The sequence below is a fragment of the Parasteatoda tepidariorum genome, chromosome 9, assembly GCF_043381705.1.
Source record: "Parasteatoda tepidariorum isolate YZ-2023 chromosome 9, CAS_Ptep_4.0, whole genome shotgun sequence".
NCBI classification, from domain to species: Eukaryota; Metazoa; Arthropoda; class Arachnida; order Araneae; family Theridiidae; genus Parasteatoda; species Parasteatoda tepidariorum.
In genome coordinates this window covers 60,494,361-60,511,113 of record NC_092212.1, presented here as the reverse complement: position 1 = coordinate 60,511,113, position 16,753 = coordinate 60,494,361, and the positions used below count along the sequence as shown (strand labels likewise).

The 16,753-nt window shown below is 31.2% G+C and overlaps 2 protein-coding genes across 2 annotated transcripts in view; both read right to left on the bottom strand.

Annotated features, from left to right (window-relative positions):
* Positions 1 to 9,133: 9,133 nt before the first annotated feature.
* Positions 9,134 to 10,189, bottom strand: LOC107437556 (CD63 antigen). Its single transcript, XM_016049613.3, has one exon. The coding sequence runs from the start codon at positions 10,037 to 10,039 to the stop codon at positions 9,377 to 9,379; it is 663 nt and encodes a 220-aa protein (XP_015905099.1). The 5' UTR covers positions 10,040 to 10,189; the 3' UTR covers positions 9,134 to 9,376.
* Positions 10,190 to 15,935: 5,746 nt separating this feature from the next.
* The window catches only part of LOC139426557 (uncharacterized), a 3,696-nt gene continuing 2,878 nt past the window's right edge, over positions 15,936 to 16,753 (bottom strand). Inside the window, exon 4 of the mRNA XM_071185830.1 lies at positions 15,936 to 16,746. Within this exon, the coding sequence (XP_071041931.1) occupies positions 15,936 to 16,746 (811 nt within the window). The remainder of the gene's footprint in view (positions 16,747 to 16,753) is intronic.

Below are 16,753 nucleotides of genomic sequence, written 5' to 3'. Positions count from 1 at the left end.
TAAAATACTTTTTATTCATCGACTCAAGTTCAAATACATTTTTTTGAACTTGTAGTGGATGACACTTGATGTTAATGCAGTTTTTTCAACTATTAATTCACTAATTAAATTTAATTAATTAATTTTAGTATTATATTGGAGAAATTTTTTTAATTATTTATTAAACAAAAATAAAATGTTTCTTTGTTGACCTTTTCAGTCTAAAGGTCTGGTTTCTTAAGGCCTGGTTTCTTAGGAGAGGACGCCGTCAGCTGGAAATCAGCGCTAACCTTTGATTGGTCCATTTGTGAGTTTGATAGTATACGTCATCGAACGCTGATCTTGAACTACAATTGCCGTCCAACTCAACTGCAGTTGGATTACAACGTGACGTTAACCACAGAAGCAATGGCGGACAACATCCAACAGCACATTGAAATCAGCAAGATTTTGATTTTGACATTAAACATAGCTTCTTCATTAAACATAGCACTCTTCATTTAGCTCAGCCATAATGTGTTTTTTCTTGGACAAAGTCATTATTTGTTCTCTAAAACACTGGTCGACAATAACAAAATCAATACAAATTCAAAATAAATATTTGTTTACGTTATTAACGCATGCGCAATGAGAGATAATGTCTGCGTTGGACCAACTGCTCACGCTGAGCTAACAAAAAAGTATTTTTTCGGCGTCAGCTCTACGTCAACTTTCCGCTGACGCCCAGATAAGGCGCTAGTTCGAAGAAACCAGGCCTTGAGCTAACAAACCAGTATTTTGTTGGCTTCAGCGGGACGTTGACGTCACGCTGACGCCCAGATAAGGCGCTTGTCCTAAGAAACCAGACCTTTGACTTTAAATTTTTTTTTATATTACTAGTTTTAAATTAGTGCAGATTTGAAATCTTCCAGTATTATAACTGAAAAAGAGGAATTTAAAGGATTGAAAAGAGGAATTTAAGGACTTTTGGAATATAAAGGATTATTTAGTAAAATAAAATCTTTACTACATAATGCTATAAATATCCAACTATTACCTTTTAATCATAGTGAATTTATAAAATTTAATAGCTGTAACTCTTATTTTTGTAATACAGATAAGATGAATATATCATGCAATTAAAGACAAGATAATGGTGTTTTGATAAAATGTAAAAATCTTCCAAAACATGAATTCTGTTTAAGAGGGTGCTGAGTTTATTGGTTTAATATTTATAACATATTTTTATTCCAACTGACAAACAAATTTTTTTAAATTTAATTTAGCATTTTAAAAATTCAACAATAGTTTTAATTCGCTAATTGCACCTAAAATTTTAATTTAGGTATCATTTTGAATTCAGCTAATTGTACTTTAAGTTTTAGCCACTAATTATTATAAAAGAACAAATTACAGTTAAAATTGATTAAGAAGAAAAATATTTGAACTATTGTGGAAAAAAAAACTTTTTCTTTAAACATTGTTGGCAATATCCATAATGATTTAAATTACAAAATCATATCACCCTGGAAACCTCATAAAAAAAAACAGACTGCAAAAAAATTTCAAGGGATTTGCTGAAATATAAAAAGAAGTTGTAGCAGATTATAAAAGACGAAATGTTAACTTTTGAAATTTTAAATGTAACTTTTAGGTAAAGTATTCTATTCATAGAACAGAATAAAAATAAAATTTACAACAAAATTCAGAATAAAAAAAGAATTAAAATAATAAAAAGTAAATATTTAAGTTATCTTCAGAAATAGGAAACTATTAATCAATAAAAAGTGGCGTTTAAGAATGGAAACTCCATATTTATCTGTATTGCAACGTAGGAAGAGAGTTGCCTTTCCCCCCGAAATGGCGTGTCGCTACTTAAATTACGTATATAGGGCTTTATGTGGATTATGAGAGAAGCCAGCAGAACGGGCGGCGATTTTCCAATTCAGCGGCCTTTAACAATCCGCTCCACTATTTAGTTTTTCTTTTTCTCTTTTTTTTTAAATTAAAAAAAAAATTAAAAAACACTTCATGCTTGACTTTTTTTTTTAGTTCAAGTAACAAATTTTAAAAGAAATAAAAGCTTGCGTAATAATTGAGGCCAACTACAGCCAAGAGAAAATTCTACAAAAAAGAGAGCGAGTCGTTAAAAAACGCTGGATTGTAAATTAGCGAACGGCAGAGGTAGTTAGTATTAATAACTGCTGCCACTAATAAGCTAAAATAGTAAAATAAGCAGAGGGCCTTATGTGCCTCTCAGGCCCCACTAAGCGAAAAAATTAATAAAATTCTACTTGTAAAGAAATCACTATCAACATGAAGTATAATGGCAATTTTTAAACCATAAAACGCTGGAATATTTAAAAATAAAACTCCACCGCTATGGAAAGATTTGAGTGAAGAATTGCACAGAAACAAGACGTGCAAATAAAACAAGCATATTATTTAAAGGACACTAATTTTAAAATAATTATTGTGTAAATAACTCCGCATTCCAATAATTGTATTTATAGCTAGTATATTTCTGTAACTAACACTTTTATTTTATTTACACTTATTAATTTGATAATTATATTGTTCTTATAATTTCCAGCATTTTGAAATAACTAACTTGTACTTAGAATTAATTCTATAATAAATTTGAGCTTATGTCCCTTCTTTCTATTATCAGCTTCTATTAATATTCTTTTCACAATAACGAGAAAAATACGCACGAAATTTTTTACTCAAATTGTCTACGTGTTCAGATAATTTGAAGTATAATCACCATAGGATAGAGGGTATTATCAGTATTCTAAATAAGTAAATTACTTTGATGTAACTTCCAGATATTTTGATAAAATATCTAAAAATTTAAGCAAATATTGATGCATATATACATAAATGAATTAAAAATAAAATTTTTGCACCTATAATTTAAAAAAAAAAAGAGAGAGAGAAAAGGAAAAAAATTCCAGGAACTTTTTACTTTTGTTTTATTAGTAGATATCATTATTGTTCTTTTTTTCTTAATTTTTTTCACGAAAAGCTGACGAAAAATCAAAATTCGAAAAGAATCTTGATTTTTAGATATGCAATAATAACAAATAAGAAGCTGACAGATATGAGAATGGGCGTTTCCACGGCTTTGTCCTACACGCCACGGAAAAAAATAATAATAATAATTTTCCGAAAAAGGTTTTGTAACTATTCCTGAAATATCTTAATACCAAATCTGAATGCATAAAAATGATTTAATAAGAAACTGTTATTAATTAAAAAAATTTTTTTTGCACTCCACCATAGAATAACCCAATGTAATTTTAAAAAAATTCTATGAATTTGTATCCTTCCAAATTGCCATTTTTATTTTATTTTATTATATTTCCTTATAACAATTTATGGATAAAGAAAATTATTTTGAAAATATACATTACAACTCATTCCAGAATGTAGTATAAAACGGATATGATGATGTATTTTTAAATATCAGATTTGTACTTTCTATCTTTACAAATTGCTCTTTCTTTTTTTTAAAAAAAAATCCTATTAAAGTTTACAGATTAAAAAAAAATTTTTGGGAACATATATTTTATAATTAGTGACTGAGTGTATTGTGAAGTAGATATCATTTATAGACATTTTTAGAAATTCAATGTACTTTCTATGTTTATAAATTATCCTTTTAATTTATTTATTTTCCTTATTAACAAGTTTACAGATTAAAAAAGAGTGACTTTGAAAATATATTTTTTTTTATCTCATGCCAGAATCTATCTATAAATATAATTAAATAAAGAGTGTATGTGTGTCTATACCGGATTGCGATAAACGGTAGGCTCTCATCATCATCATCATAGTTGGCCAGACAGCCCAATGTGAGCCAATGCCTTCCTTTGAAGATCTTCCTCGATGATTCTTCCTCGATGACGACTTCCGATTTGTAAACGGTAGGCTCTAAGAATGCGAAATTCAACGTGAAGCTGAATGAGTGCAATTGCAAACTTTTTACGAAGCCCGATTTTTGATTTTTAAATTCAGAGGCATTTAAGAAATGGAATTTTCTTATTTGCTTAGCGGAAGCCCTTTGTTTCAAAATAAGCCATAGACCATTCAGTTTTGTCAAATATTTTAATAACAACACCAGTGGTGTTTGTTAGCTTATAACTCTAGTCAAAAACGCACTAGTATTGCGCGTTATGCAACAATTAATTACTTTTTATTCGTTATGCCAGGTTATCAGAAAGGTCAACGTGATCGTGCTAGCATAAGCAAACAACGTCATCAGGTTAATATTTCTAAGGTTATCTGAAACCGCGTGTTAAATTTGTTTATAGTTATGCTTTGAAAACATTTTACTATAACACTAAATAATTTAAATTCAACTGTAATCAAAGTTTAAAAAAAAGTTTCAAACTGAAAAGCTAAACTAAGGGAAAATGGTACTAATTCGTCAATGATAAATTTTGGTAATAGTTACAAATTGAAGTAAAAAAATTAGATGTGTACTGAAAAGCAAAGTAAATGGAGAAATAATACTTATTCGCTTAAAATAGAGTAAAAAGTCACCTTCATTTATGCTTAATTTTGGTAATATTACTGACATCATGGTATTTGGTGCAGTTTTAATGGGTACCAAATGTACCCTTGTACAGGTACAAAATATTTTCTGAGTTAATTTGATGCCGATTACAGATGCACCGAAAACTGTAAATTTTTACGATTGATTTTTTACACCCCATCCAAGATGTAAGTCCCGGAGAAAATAGCTTGATTGTTTAAAATTTTAAATATCGTGAGTTTCCTAGAGCTACAACATTATGCCAGATAATATCGAATACTGTTAGTCTATATTTTGAGGGTATGAAACACTAGAAAGTGTTTTGGTGTAACGTAAAGCTACCAGAAGGTGCAGCAAATTATCTGTAAATATAATAAAATTAAGAATTTAAGTGCATGTGTCTGTATACTGGATTGGGGTATACTGTAAGTTCTAAAAATACGAGATTCAAAATGAATCTAAATGAATAAAATTGTAAAAAAATTATGAAGCCTATTTTTGTTTTTTAATTATACTTTAAATTCAGAAGCATAGAAAAAATTCTAAAATGGAATTCAATATTTTAATATTTTAAATTCAAAAATGGACGTTTTTCATTGGCTTAGCGGAAGCCAGTGATTTAAAATGAACTATACACGATTTTCAACAAAGACGATTATAGATTTTAAAGATAACATCAGTATAATTTGCTAGCTTATATCTTTAATAAAAAATTATTGCTTATAGTGTGTTTTCTTCTACTTAATTATATTTTGTTTGTTATGCCAGTTTATCTGTTTGATTAATATGGTCGCCTTAGCATAAGCAAACTACATCGCGAAATTATTATCCCTAAGGTTATCTGAAACTACGTGTTTAATTTGTTTATAGCCTTGCTTTTAAAAAGTTTTTTACGTAACTAAATAATTTGAAATGAACTATAATTGAAATTAAAAAAATGAGAAATGCTAATTTGTTAATAAATAATAAAATAATTTGCTATAGTAATAATTAATAAATTTTTATGCTAATTCTTTGAAGAATAAACATAGAACACCAGTATTATTATTGACGCCAATGATATTTAATTTTAGTAAATAACTAATTCAAGTAACATAATAAGCTATGTACTAAAATGCAAAATTAATGGAGTAATGTTACTCAGTTAGTTTAAGAGAGCGCAAAAAATCGGCAAGCACCAATGATGCTTAATTAATTTTGGTAATAAATATTGATTGAAATTAAAAAAAATTTAGTTATGAACTAATAAGAAAAATTATTGAAAAATGTGTACTTATTCATTAAGGGGCGCGATTAAAAATCGCCATATTATTATTGACTCTAATAAATCATAATTTTAGTAATGAGCACTACCGGCATCATGGTACTTGGCGCAGTTTTAATTGGTACCAAATATAACCTTGTATAGGTACAAAATATTTTAGATGCTTATATCAGCTTCTTCAATGCTGTACATTTTCATGATAGATTTATTATATAGAAAGATGAGTACAGGAGAAAGTAGCTTGAATGTGATGAATTTTAAGTATCATGAGTTGCCTTGAGCAACAGCATTATGCAAGATGATACTGAATACAGTTAGTCTTTATTTTGATAGGATGGATTACTAAAAATGCATTTTGCTTAATCTAATAAGGTAAAGCAACCGAGAAGGGTAACAAATAATAATGAATAAATAAAAACATTGTAATTATTGAAACTTTATTATTTGTGTCGGTAATTGTGTGAAAATTTTGTGCACGATTTTGCAATGTTGTTCAGTACAGATTAATTGATGCTTTTTTTCACTCTGTACGAAGAACGGGCATTCAGCTAGTGTAACATAAAACGGGCATTATGATTTTATTAAAAATCAATGTACTTTTCATCTTCACAATCGTTATTTTTTATTATTATTTAAGTTTGTAGAATGAAAAAGATTGACTGCGAAAATATATTTTTTAACTCAAGCTAGAACGTAATATAAAAATAACATAGTGATGTGTTTTTAAAAACTCAAAATAAAATATTGATACCTAATAGTTTTCTTATTGTTCTTTAAATTCTAATGAAGTAAATAGTTGTATTTTTATTTTTCACTCATCATGTTTTGTCATAAATAATTAATAGAAATTATCATTTGTAATTTTTCTTTATATTTTACGTACTTATAAGCATATCTTCGATTTTAAAAAAAATTATGTCATTGTTAGGTAAAATCATATTTGACAAAGATTATTGGCTTTCTTATGATTAAGAAAATAAAAGTTGAGAGTTTATTATAATGTATTTTGATTTCAAAACTTATTTTTTACAATTACTTATGAAATTGGGAAAATATTCAAAATAAAGGAGAAATCAGCAATCTTCAGTCTTAAACATTTTCTAGCACGATTCGATCGCCAGTTATAAAATTTTTGCCAAAAAGATAACTCTTCTATCAGTTCATCTTTGAATAAGTTTTCAGATTCTGAACAATATACTAGCTATCTCTGTCTAAATTTCTTCTCTAGGATTTGGTACTGGCATCTAACAAAACAACCGACGAGTATGCGTACAAGGTGCTCGTTAAATCTCTCGTGGCCCAAAGTCCTCTGGTTGGTTGTGATGTGGAAGTTTGGAGAAAGGCGTACCAGCTCAGCCGCTGTCCACGTCGTTTGACCAAGTTAAAATTATGTGTCACCATAGTCGTTAAAAGATAGAGCCCTAAAAACAAGCCAATGTGCTTGGCCATAGTTGAGTGATGTTTACTCTTGGCGATAACTCATCTTCACTGCACTATAGAGAAATTGTGCCAAATTTGTGGCGTGATACTAAATTGTAACATAAATTGTTATTGATAAAATATATTTACTCATTTTTTTCGATTGAAAATTTTGTCGATACTCAGACATTATTTTTTTCAGTACTAAGTTCAATTTTTATTTATACAGAAACAAAGTAAACTGGGTGAAATGAAATTTGTGAGATAAAAATAGGATTAATATTAAGAGAGCCTATTCCTTAATGTAGCATCAATTAATTCAAAATAATTCGAATGTTTATTAAAAAGTTGCTACTTTGTCTCCAGAAACCGTTAGAAATCGCCAAACTATTATTAACGCCAGTGATGCTTTAGTGATTGTAGTGATATGTGTTACTGGTATTGTGATGATCGACAATAAGTACTGTCATAATAGGCATCTAATCCTCTAATATAGGTACTGTGTTGAGAAGTTTTACACGGCCTCAGAAAAAAGAGTTGCATCATTAAAAGAAAACAAAGGCTTTTAATTTAGACTAGCGTTTAATAAGAAATACGCTGTCCAAAAAATTTAAAAAACTTAAAACTGCTTAAAAACTGAAAAAAAATTATTGTCTACGAATCATGTCTAAGAATTAGTGTTTATTCATTATTTATAATTAAGTATTAATTATTAAAGCAACAAAAAGTTTAAAAGACGTTATGGTGAAATTCTTGTATACTCTACTGCCTTGGCGCAACTTTGAAAACTTGCTGATTCTAAAATAACACGTTATTATTTTAGTTATAACTTCCTATTAAAATGTAGGATTAGACTTTAGTTATGCATGTACAATTCTTAATACAGTACCATAAGACTACTTTTAAATTGGCAGTGTTTGTGATTGTAGTGATATGTGCTACTGATATTGTGGTGATCGACAATAAGTACTGTCGTAATAGGCATCTAATACTCTAATATAGGTATAGTGTTGAGAAGTTTTATACGGCCTCAGAAAAAGGAGTTGCATCATTAAAACAAAACGAAAGATTTTAATTTAGACTAGCGTTTAATAAAAAATACGCAATCTTAAAAAAACTTAAAACTGCTTAAAAAATGAAATAAAAAATGATTGTCTAAGAATCATGTCTAAGAATTAGTGTTTATTCATTATTTATAACTAAATCTTGATTATTCAAGCAATAAAAAATTTAAAAGACGTTATGGTAACATTTTTGTATACTCTACTGCCTTGGCGCAACTTTGAAAACTGCTGCTGACTCTAAAATAACACGTTATTATTTCAGTTATAACTTCTTATTAAAATGTAGGATTAGACCTAAGTTATGCATGTACAATTCTTAATACAGTACCATAAGACTACTTTTAAATTGTTTCGTTACAAAAAACTGTATTTTGCAAAATCCCGTTTACGAAAAAAGTTGGTGCAAAATTCGCCAAATTGGCACTCACTCTTTTTACATCGTAGCCAGTGCATATTTATTGGAACAAAAAGTTAATTAAAAAAAATTGAAATAATGTCTTATATCATGAATATTTGTGGCAGTGTTTATTTTCTAAATTTTTATTTATGAGGATTCCATTTTTTTTCGGTAAAAATCCTCAGATTTTATTTACTATGAAAGTTATTTGGTGTAAGAAAAAATTTAGTATTCTATACAAAACGGAACAGAAATATACAAAATATTCTGAGGTAAATTTTATTAACTTTAAAAAATATTGTAAGTGATGGTAAGGAGTACCTCAAGAACATATATTTTGTTATTGATTAAGAATTCAAGTTAGAATAATATTACAACAAAGCAATTTTTATTATTTATTAGCAAACATGTTATCGACATTTTTACGCAAAAGGAATTTTGGAATAATTAATAAAAAATCAATGTTATAAATAATAAAGTAGAACCATAACTCGTTTTTCCAAGTGAACTATTTATTAATTTTTAATAAGAAAAATGAGCTCAAAAGTCTTTGATCCAAAATATAGCTGAATGCAAAAACATACACTATATTCAGCATTTTAAACATATAAAAGTTTCAGGGTGATTCAACCACATTTGAAAAAATATAATAAGTTTAAGTACACAGTGAAAAATTATATCGATAGACTAATTTAAGTAAACATTGTTCTTAAGGAACTTTTTGAATGCACAATTTATCTATCTTCATTATATTTTTTGATTGATCTTGCTAAGCACAAAGCAAAGAGGCATCCTATAAGCTCAATTGCTGCTATACCAATAGCAACACCACCAATGATTGTAATATTACCCTTTGTTAGTTCAAGCATTTGTGAGAAGCAACCTTTCCAAGACTCTGCTTCGGAGCAATCTTTGTTTGACTTGCAGCAACTGTCTGGGATTTTAAGATTTAGCTTAACATAATCCTCAGGGCCATCTATACCACAGCATTTGAATCGATATTGTACCATATCCCAAATTTTTACAGATTGTGATCTTTGTTGGGCAAGACTTGTATTCATGTTCTTTCTAAGAAAATCTTCCACCTGTCCCTTATAATAATATGCAGCAGCTGCTCCACCAACCTCAATAATCATTATAATGAATACGAGCACAGCAAAGGCCATCACCATAAAATGATTGTATCTCAAAGCACCACAGCATCCTAAGAATGCTACTACAAACATAACACCTCCTATAGCACAAAGAAGGATAGGTGCCGTTAAATATTTGCTATCCATGAAATGTGTCATGTCCTGTTTGGTCCCAAGAGCTCCAACTACGATCAGCGCAATTCCACACAACACAAATATAAAATTGATTGCGATCAGTACATGTCTGACGAATTTTATACCCATTTTGTCAGATTTAACAGCAGCAAAAATCCAAAGTTGAATGAGAGTATTCAAAATCTGATATCGAACGCAATTGATAAGGCGAGAGAAACACACTGACGAAAGCAGGTCGGTTATAATCTTTAGAACGTCACGTGCGTGTTAAACTTTTACGTTGAATTACTTGACTAACTAATTTTTTTTTAACAGTACTGCTTTTGCGCGCCTTGGTAAAAAAAGTTTCATAGATAATAAATTATCTGCCTCAAGTTAAATACAAGCATAGATATATCACATAATTCCTTTTCAATTTAAACAATATTTATATTTATATGATGTTGTTGAAAAATTTATAGTTGATTTAAATTCCTTGAAAGTGATTTGTCTAGTAGGTCTGTGGAGGAATAATTTTTTTATGATCTTTTTAGACATAGAAAATAAGTATGCGCAAATGCAACTCATTTAACTATAACTACAATAAATCCTCCAAATTGATTAACCGAAAAGATAGATTTCACCATGCCAATCTTAGACCACGTGTCACTTTCTCTATTGCTAACGCTTAAGGGAGTTAAAATGGAAAAATCTTCAAGCATCTGTCGTATTCATCTGATATTGTTCTTTTCTGTCTTCTGTCAGCTAAGAAGACAGTTATAGAAATGAAGAGATCATTAATGAACAGAAAAATATGTCTTATTTGATTCATTTGCTTTTAAAACTGGCTCACATTAATGTAATTAATTCAATTTTAAGATGGTTGTAAATTTTCCGGCCACAATCAAGACTGTGTGTAGGGCCATGTATAATCTCTCAAAATCTGTGAGTCAACAGTTTACACTTATATTTTAAAGCTTTCAAATTTTGAAAAATGAGAATTTTTTAAAACACCTGAAATTGAAAATTGATTTACGTTGCAAACGAGATAAATATATCGATAATTTTGAAATTTTAAATGTTTTCTGTTGTAATTGTTTCAGGTTTTATATATTCCATTTTCTTCAAACGTTATTTTAGTTTTAAGTTCTTTTTTTACGAACACTTTTCCTTTTAAAGATGTATTGTATCCGCTTTTTCATATTATTGACTGTAGTAAAATCTAAATCAAATCAAGTTATGGACATTTTTTGACTAGTTAAAGTATTCAAAATTCAACTGGAGCTCTATGCATGATTCCAGTTTGATAGGTTTTTTTCCTTTTTTTTAAAATAGTGCAAGCAAAATTTATTGCCAACTGAAATTTTGTCCGTCCTTTTTCGGCATAAAATCAAACAAGAAAATAGGAAAATAAATATTTAAAAGCAAGCAAAATAAAAAAGATAAAATAATTCTTTATTTTTTTAACGTTTTTATTAACTTGCTTTTATGTCTGTGATAATGGAACTTTGCGAGTAAATTTTTGACAACTTTCTGTGGAGCTCGAGAAATCAAATCTTAACCGAAAGCTCCATTCTCGATGAGAATGTAAGTTTCAATCGTTTCCTCACCTGTCTAAGCAGAATTTAACACAATAATATTGCCAGTCGGCATTTACTGTCAATCGAAATTCTAATTATTTACTGACTGCAAAAAGCAAATAATTACAATATTATAACCAAAAAGAATATTTCGAAAATCATAATTCTGAAGCCGTGATGGCTCAGGGGATAGAGCGCTCGCAGGACTCGAAAAACGGCCCGTCCGCCTGTCCTCGGCGGTCAAAAATTCCCCGCGGACAACGAATTTCTCGAATCCGACGTCCGCGCGGACGGCCATTCTCCCGTTAATGTTCGTGATACATTCTCAATTTTTGTTATCCTACAAAAGTCTATCTCCTCACTTCTAAAATGACCCTCTAATCTAGATATACAGGAACATACTGCATATGGAGGAATTGATGTTTTCTCTGGCTGGGAGTACTGCAGTGGTTGAAATGGGCTTTTCAGCAATGAACTTACAAAAAAACACATTACGTACCTTAAACAAGTAGAGTTATAAACGCAATTATAAATCTCTACCTAAATGGAAAACCCCTTTCACATTTCTGTGCGGAAACCTCAGTAAATCATAGGCTTGATTGTGGAACTGGCATATGTCATATTTGATTCATTTAATAAACGCAGTACCCTCGGATAAATCGACATTCCAGATAACTTGACCTTTGTCATTTAAACTATTTCATAAAAGAAATAAATTATTTCATAAACGAAATACTAGGTTACTATTAGTAGTATATAATGTAATGCGTATTACTGTATAATGTAATCCTAGTATTTGTAATCCTAGTAACTACTAATTCATTGTGCAATTTATATAAATGTTTTTATTTTTATTTTTATAACCGTCGTTGAACAGCCGACCCAACTTCATGGGTTTACGACTACTAACGTTCAACTCCGTAGCCTTGTAATTTTGAACTAATCCAGAAGACAAGGAAACTCCTGGATCAGTACCCCCAGAGGTTTTGATTTGTTGTGGGAACATGGAGGACTTTGAGACTCAACAGATTTAACGTGCATCAGTCACCATTTACTACACGAGGAGTCTTCGGCCGGCGAGGATCGAACCCACGATCTCTTGGATATGGGCCCAGCGCCCTACCGACCAGGCTATCCCGGCCCATATATATAAATGTTTGTAATAAATAAGAGAAAATTATATTTTTAGTTATTTAGAAGCGACGGGTTATTTTCAAAGGACGACGGGTACATTGTTGGACAAGCCGTCCTCGGGAACGGGTAAAATTTCGGAGTTTTTTCGAGCCCTGAGCGTTCGCCTTCCAATGAGGTGAACCGGGTTCGAATCCCAGCGACGGCTGATCGATACAAATTCTACATTCGGCTAGCACAGATAACAGTGCTGACTTAAAATATCCACAGTGGTCAACAGATCATGAGTTAAAGTCTTCTTGTCGTAAGACTAACCGTGAGAAGTTTTCATGGTTTTCCTCTCTATGTAACGCAAGTGCGAGTTAGTTCCATCGATAAATCCTGCACAAAGGCAAATTTCTCCCAATACTTGATACAGGAGTTCCCTTGTCTTCTGGATTGGGGGCTCAAAATTGCAAGGCTATAGAGTTGAGCATTAATAGTAGTAAACCTAAAAAATTGGGTCGGCTGTTCAAGGACAGTTATAAAATATAAAATGAAATAAAATCATAATACCGAGTCATTTCCGAATAGTTGGAACATTCAAATTTTAACTGAAGCTTTGTCCTAGATGATAATAAACGTTGCAATTGTGTTCTGAAGCAGAATGTATTGTGATATCGCAAAAAAGAAAGAAAAGAAAAAATTATAACTACCTGTTAATCAATTAGATTAATTTTGATAAATAATTTATGCATCGCCTATCTGAGCCGACCACTTACCAAACATCTAAAAAACTCTGAACAGCCATATTTTTGGAGCTCCGTATTATTCTGAAGTACAAAAAAGTGTAATTGTTTCTTGACCACTAAAAGCTGAATTTTTGTCTCGAAAACTAATTTAACGTCAATCAAAACTTCGACAATTTTCTGAGTAACTAAAACACTGAAATATCTGCTTAAGCGTTTCCTGATTGTTCTACTTTTTTTTACATATCCGCCGTTAAACAGCCGACCCAATTTTGAGTTTACGATTACTAACGTTCAACTCCGTAGCCTTGTAATTTTGAACCAATCCAGAAGACGAGGAAACTCCTGGATCAGTACCCCCAGAGGTATTTAATTTGTTATAGGAACATGGAGGACTTTGCAACTTGACAGATTTAACGTGCATCAGTCACCATTTACTACACGGGGAGTATTCGACTGGCGGGGATAGAACCCACGAACTCTTGGACATGGGCCCAGTGCCATACCAACCAGGCTATCCCAGCCTTGATAGTTCTATTTTATTTTATTTTATAACCGTCGTTGAACAGCCGACCCAAGTTCATGGGCTTACGACTACTAACGTTCAACTCCGTAGCCTTGTAATTTTGAACCAATCCAGAAGACAAGGAAACTCCTGGATCAGTACCCCCAGAGGTATTGATTTGTTGTGGGAACATGGAGGACTTTGAGACTCGACAGATTTAACGTGCATCAGTCACCATTTACTACACGACTTCGGCCGGCGAGGATCGAACCCACGACCTCTTGGATATGGGCCCAGCGCCCTACCGACCAGGCTATCCCGGCCCTTGATAGTTCTATTGCAATTTTCATGCCAATTTTTTTTTCCATCAACCAAAATTCCAACCCCTTTCCGAATAGCTAAAGCAGTAAAATTTTAAATGTCGCTCTGTTCTGGAAACTCGAAGTTTAAATCGTTTCCATTACAAATGAAATTTATCTCCAAATCCAATGTATCTTAAATTAAAATTTCAACACCTAGAATGCTAAAACTTCCAATACAGCTCTGCTTCGGATGAACATACAAGTTAGTTTCGTGCCCTTGTCAAGAGAGCTGTGAACTTATGTTTATGGGAGGGGGGAGTAATCATTTTGCCGAATAAAATTCCGAATTTGACATAATTCACTGACTTCTATTAAAAAAAAATATTTTTTGCTAATATTTTCCGTATATGCTATGTTCCACCAATATATTACTGATTTAATGATTTTATACTTAATTATTCTAGTAAATGAGCCACGATCGGTCAGTGAGTAAGGCACTAAACTGTTGTGAAGAGCAGGGGTTCGATCTCCAATAACGGCTTGAAGAACTTCAGATTGATAGATATCAGCCTGTTTAGAAAGTAAAGGCGGCTTGTGCTTATGCACAATGATGACCACATTGCCACAGTAAGGCCGTTGGTCGCGAAACTGAGAAGTCTTAGCCTCCATGAACCCTTTCCTTTCATTCTTGTCAATAAATAATGAACTATTTGATAAGTAACCATTAAATAAAGAGAAATAAATGAACTCGCAAAGATAAAGATTTAATTTTTCACTATTCCTCGAATCGAATAAAAATAATTAGGCAATCGGTAAATCTCGTTGAGTACCGAAAAGAAAGATAGTCTGACGTCCAACTCAAAATAAGGCATTTTCCTAACAAGTTAAAAAAAAAAAAAGGATGAAGTACAGAAAATATTTTACGTGAGACCATAGTTGAGAACGAAAAAATTATAGAATTCTCGATATTAGTATACATAAATATCAACATCAAGCCTACAAATTAAAACGTTCCCAATTATTTTTTCTTTTAAATAAAGTTTTTGTTTCGTATAAAAGTCGGAAAATATACAGCTTTTTTGTTAACTTTTCGGGTTATACAAAAAATAATCAGATGCATATAAAATATCATGGACATCTCACTCATTTACAGACATAAAAGTACTTAGCTGCTAACAAAAAATAAATAAATAAATAAATAAAATATAAAAAAAATAATTCCCCCTGCTTCAGAAAGATTTCAAACTCATGGCGACGTAATTGTTTTTGCTAAAATGAATGACGGGACACAAAAAAGATGTGTTCAATTTTGGCGTAAAATAATTAAATAAATACTAATCGCAACAGTAATCTTTTTATACTTGATTTTCTTTTAATCGATTCTCCAGAAGTCTGTAAAAAATTTCACGATATTTTATTTAATAATTATAGATTTATGACAGTGAGAAACAAGCTCGGTAATAATTTTCTGAAACAGCGGTGATGATGGTATATTAAAATAAATTGTCTTTTATCTTAATATAAATTGATAAGAAAAAGTGTACTTCCTCATGTTAAACATTAAACTTTACTAGGAGGCTCCGCCCCCTGATCGCTAACGCTCGCCAACCCCCGAGAATTGCTACGCAATCCTATGAGGTTCACGCCGTGAACCAGGGCTCGCTGCGCTCGCTCGCCAATGAACACAATGTTCTAGCACAAAGACATAGTATATTATCATCAAAGACATAGTATTTTATCATCAAAGACATAGTATTGTACTTATGTAGAAGAATTCTATCAATGTTCTTATTGGCTTTTTCAAGAGTCTGCAACAGGATAGATGCACAAATCTCGATTAGATGGAGGTTCCCCATTGTCTCCAACGAATATGGCAGCAACTTCTGTCTTTAATGTGGGAGCATTATACCGTCTCATTTCTGAAGAGGGATCTTCCATAAAAACTAATTTTACATCTGTTGCAGGGTTTAATTGAATAAACTGATGCATCTGAATATATGATGCAGAAAAAGGGTTAATTTGCCTCAATGGACCATCTAATTGTTCCATTACAGAGCGTAAACATCCAGTATTGTTTTCAATGCGTCTGTTGGTAGCTTCAGTTGAATCAAAAATATACAGCTGCCCGTATCCAGCATTATTTTGATCATTGCTATACAAAGGTGACACCATATGATAAATTTGACCATGAATCCGAAAACAATACGGTCCATTTCCAGGAGGTGGCTTTATGTGTGCTCCAAATGATGCAAAAGCAAGAGCAGAATTATATTCCCGGATATGATTTCGATAATTTCGTGCCTCAATCGAATTATCACTTAATAATTTTTGCAGCAACTCGGGAATGTCCATTAGTGTAGGCAAATTAATTTTTCCATCGTGGCAGCATTTCGTATATTTGCCAGAAGAATTTCTTTCTTTGGCCCAGAAGTAAGCATTACAATAACTACATTGTTCCGTCATTGAGCCAATATTATACTCTTCGACATCTACTGTTACATCTTGAACAGTTATTATTGCACTTGATCTCTGCAATCTACGTCTTCCATAACATTCCTCAACACTTTCTTGGGCTCTTCGAACACGTTTTCTTTCATTACGTTTAAAAGCCCTAGCAG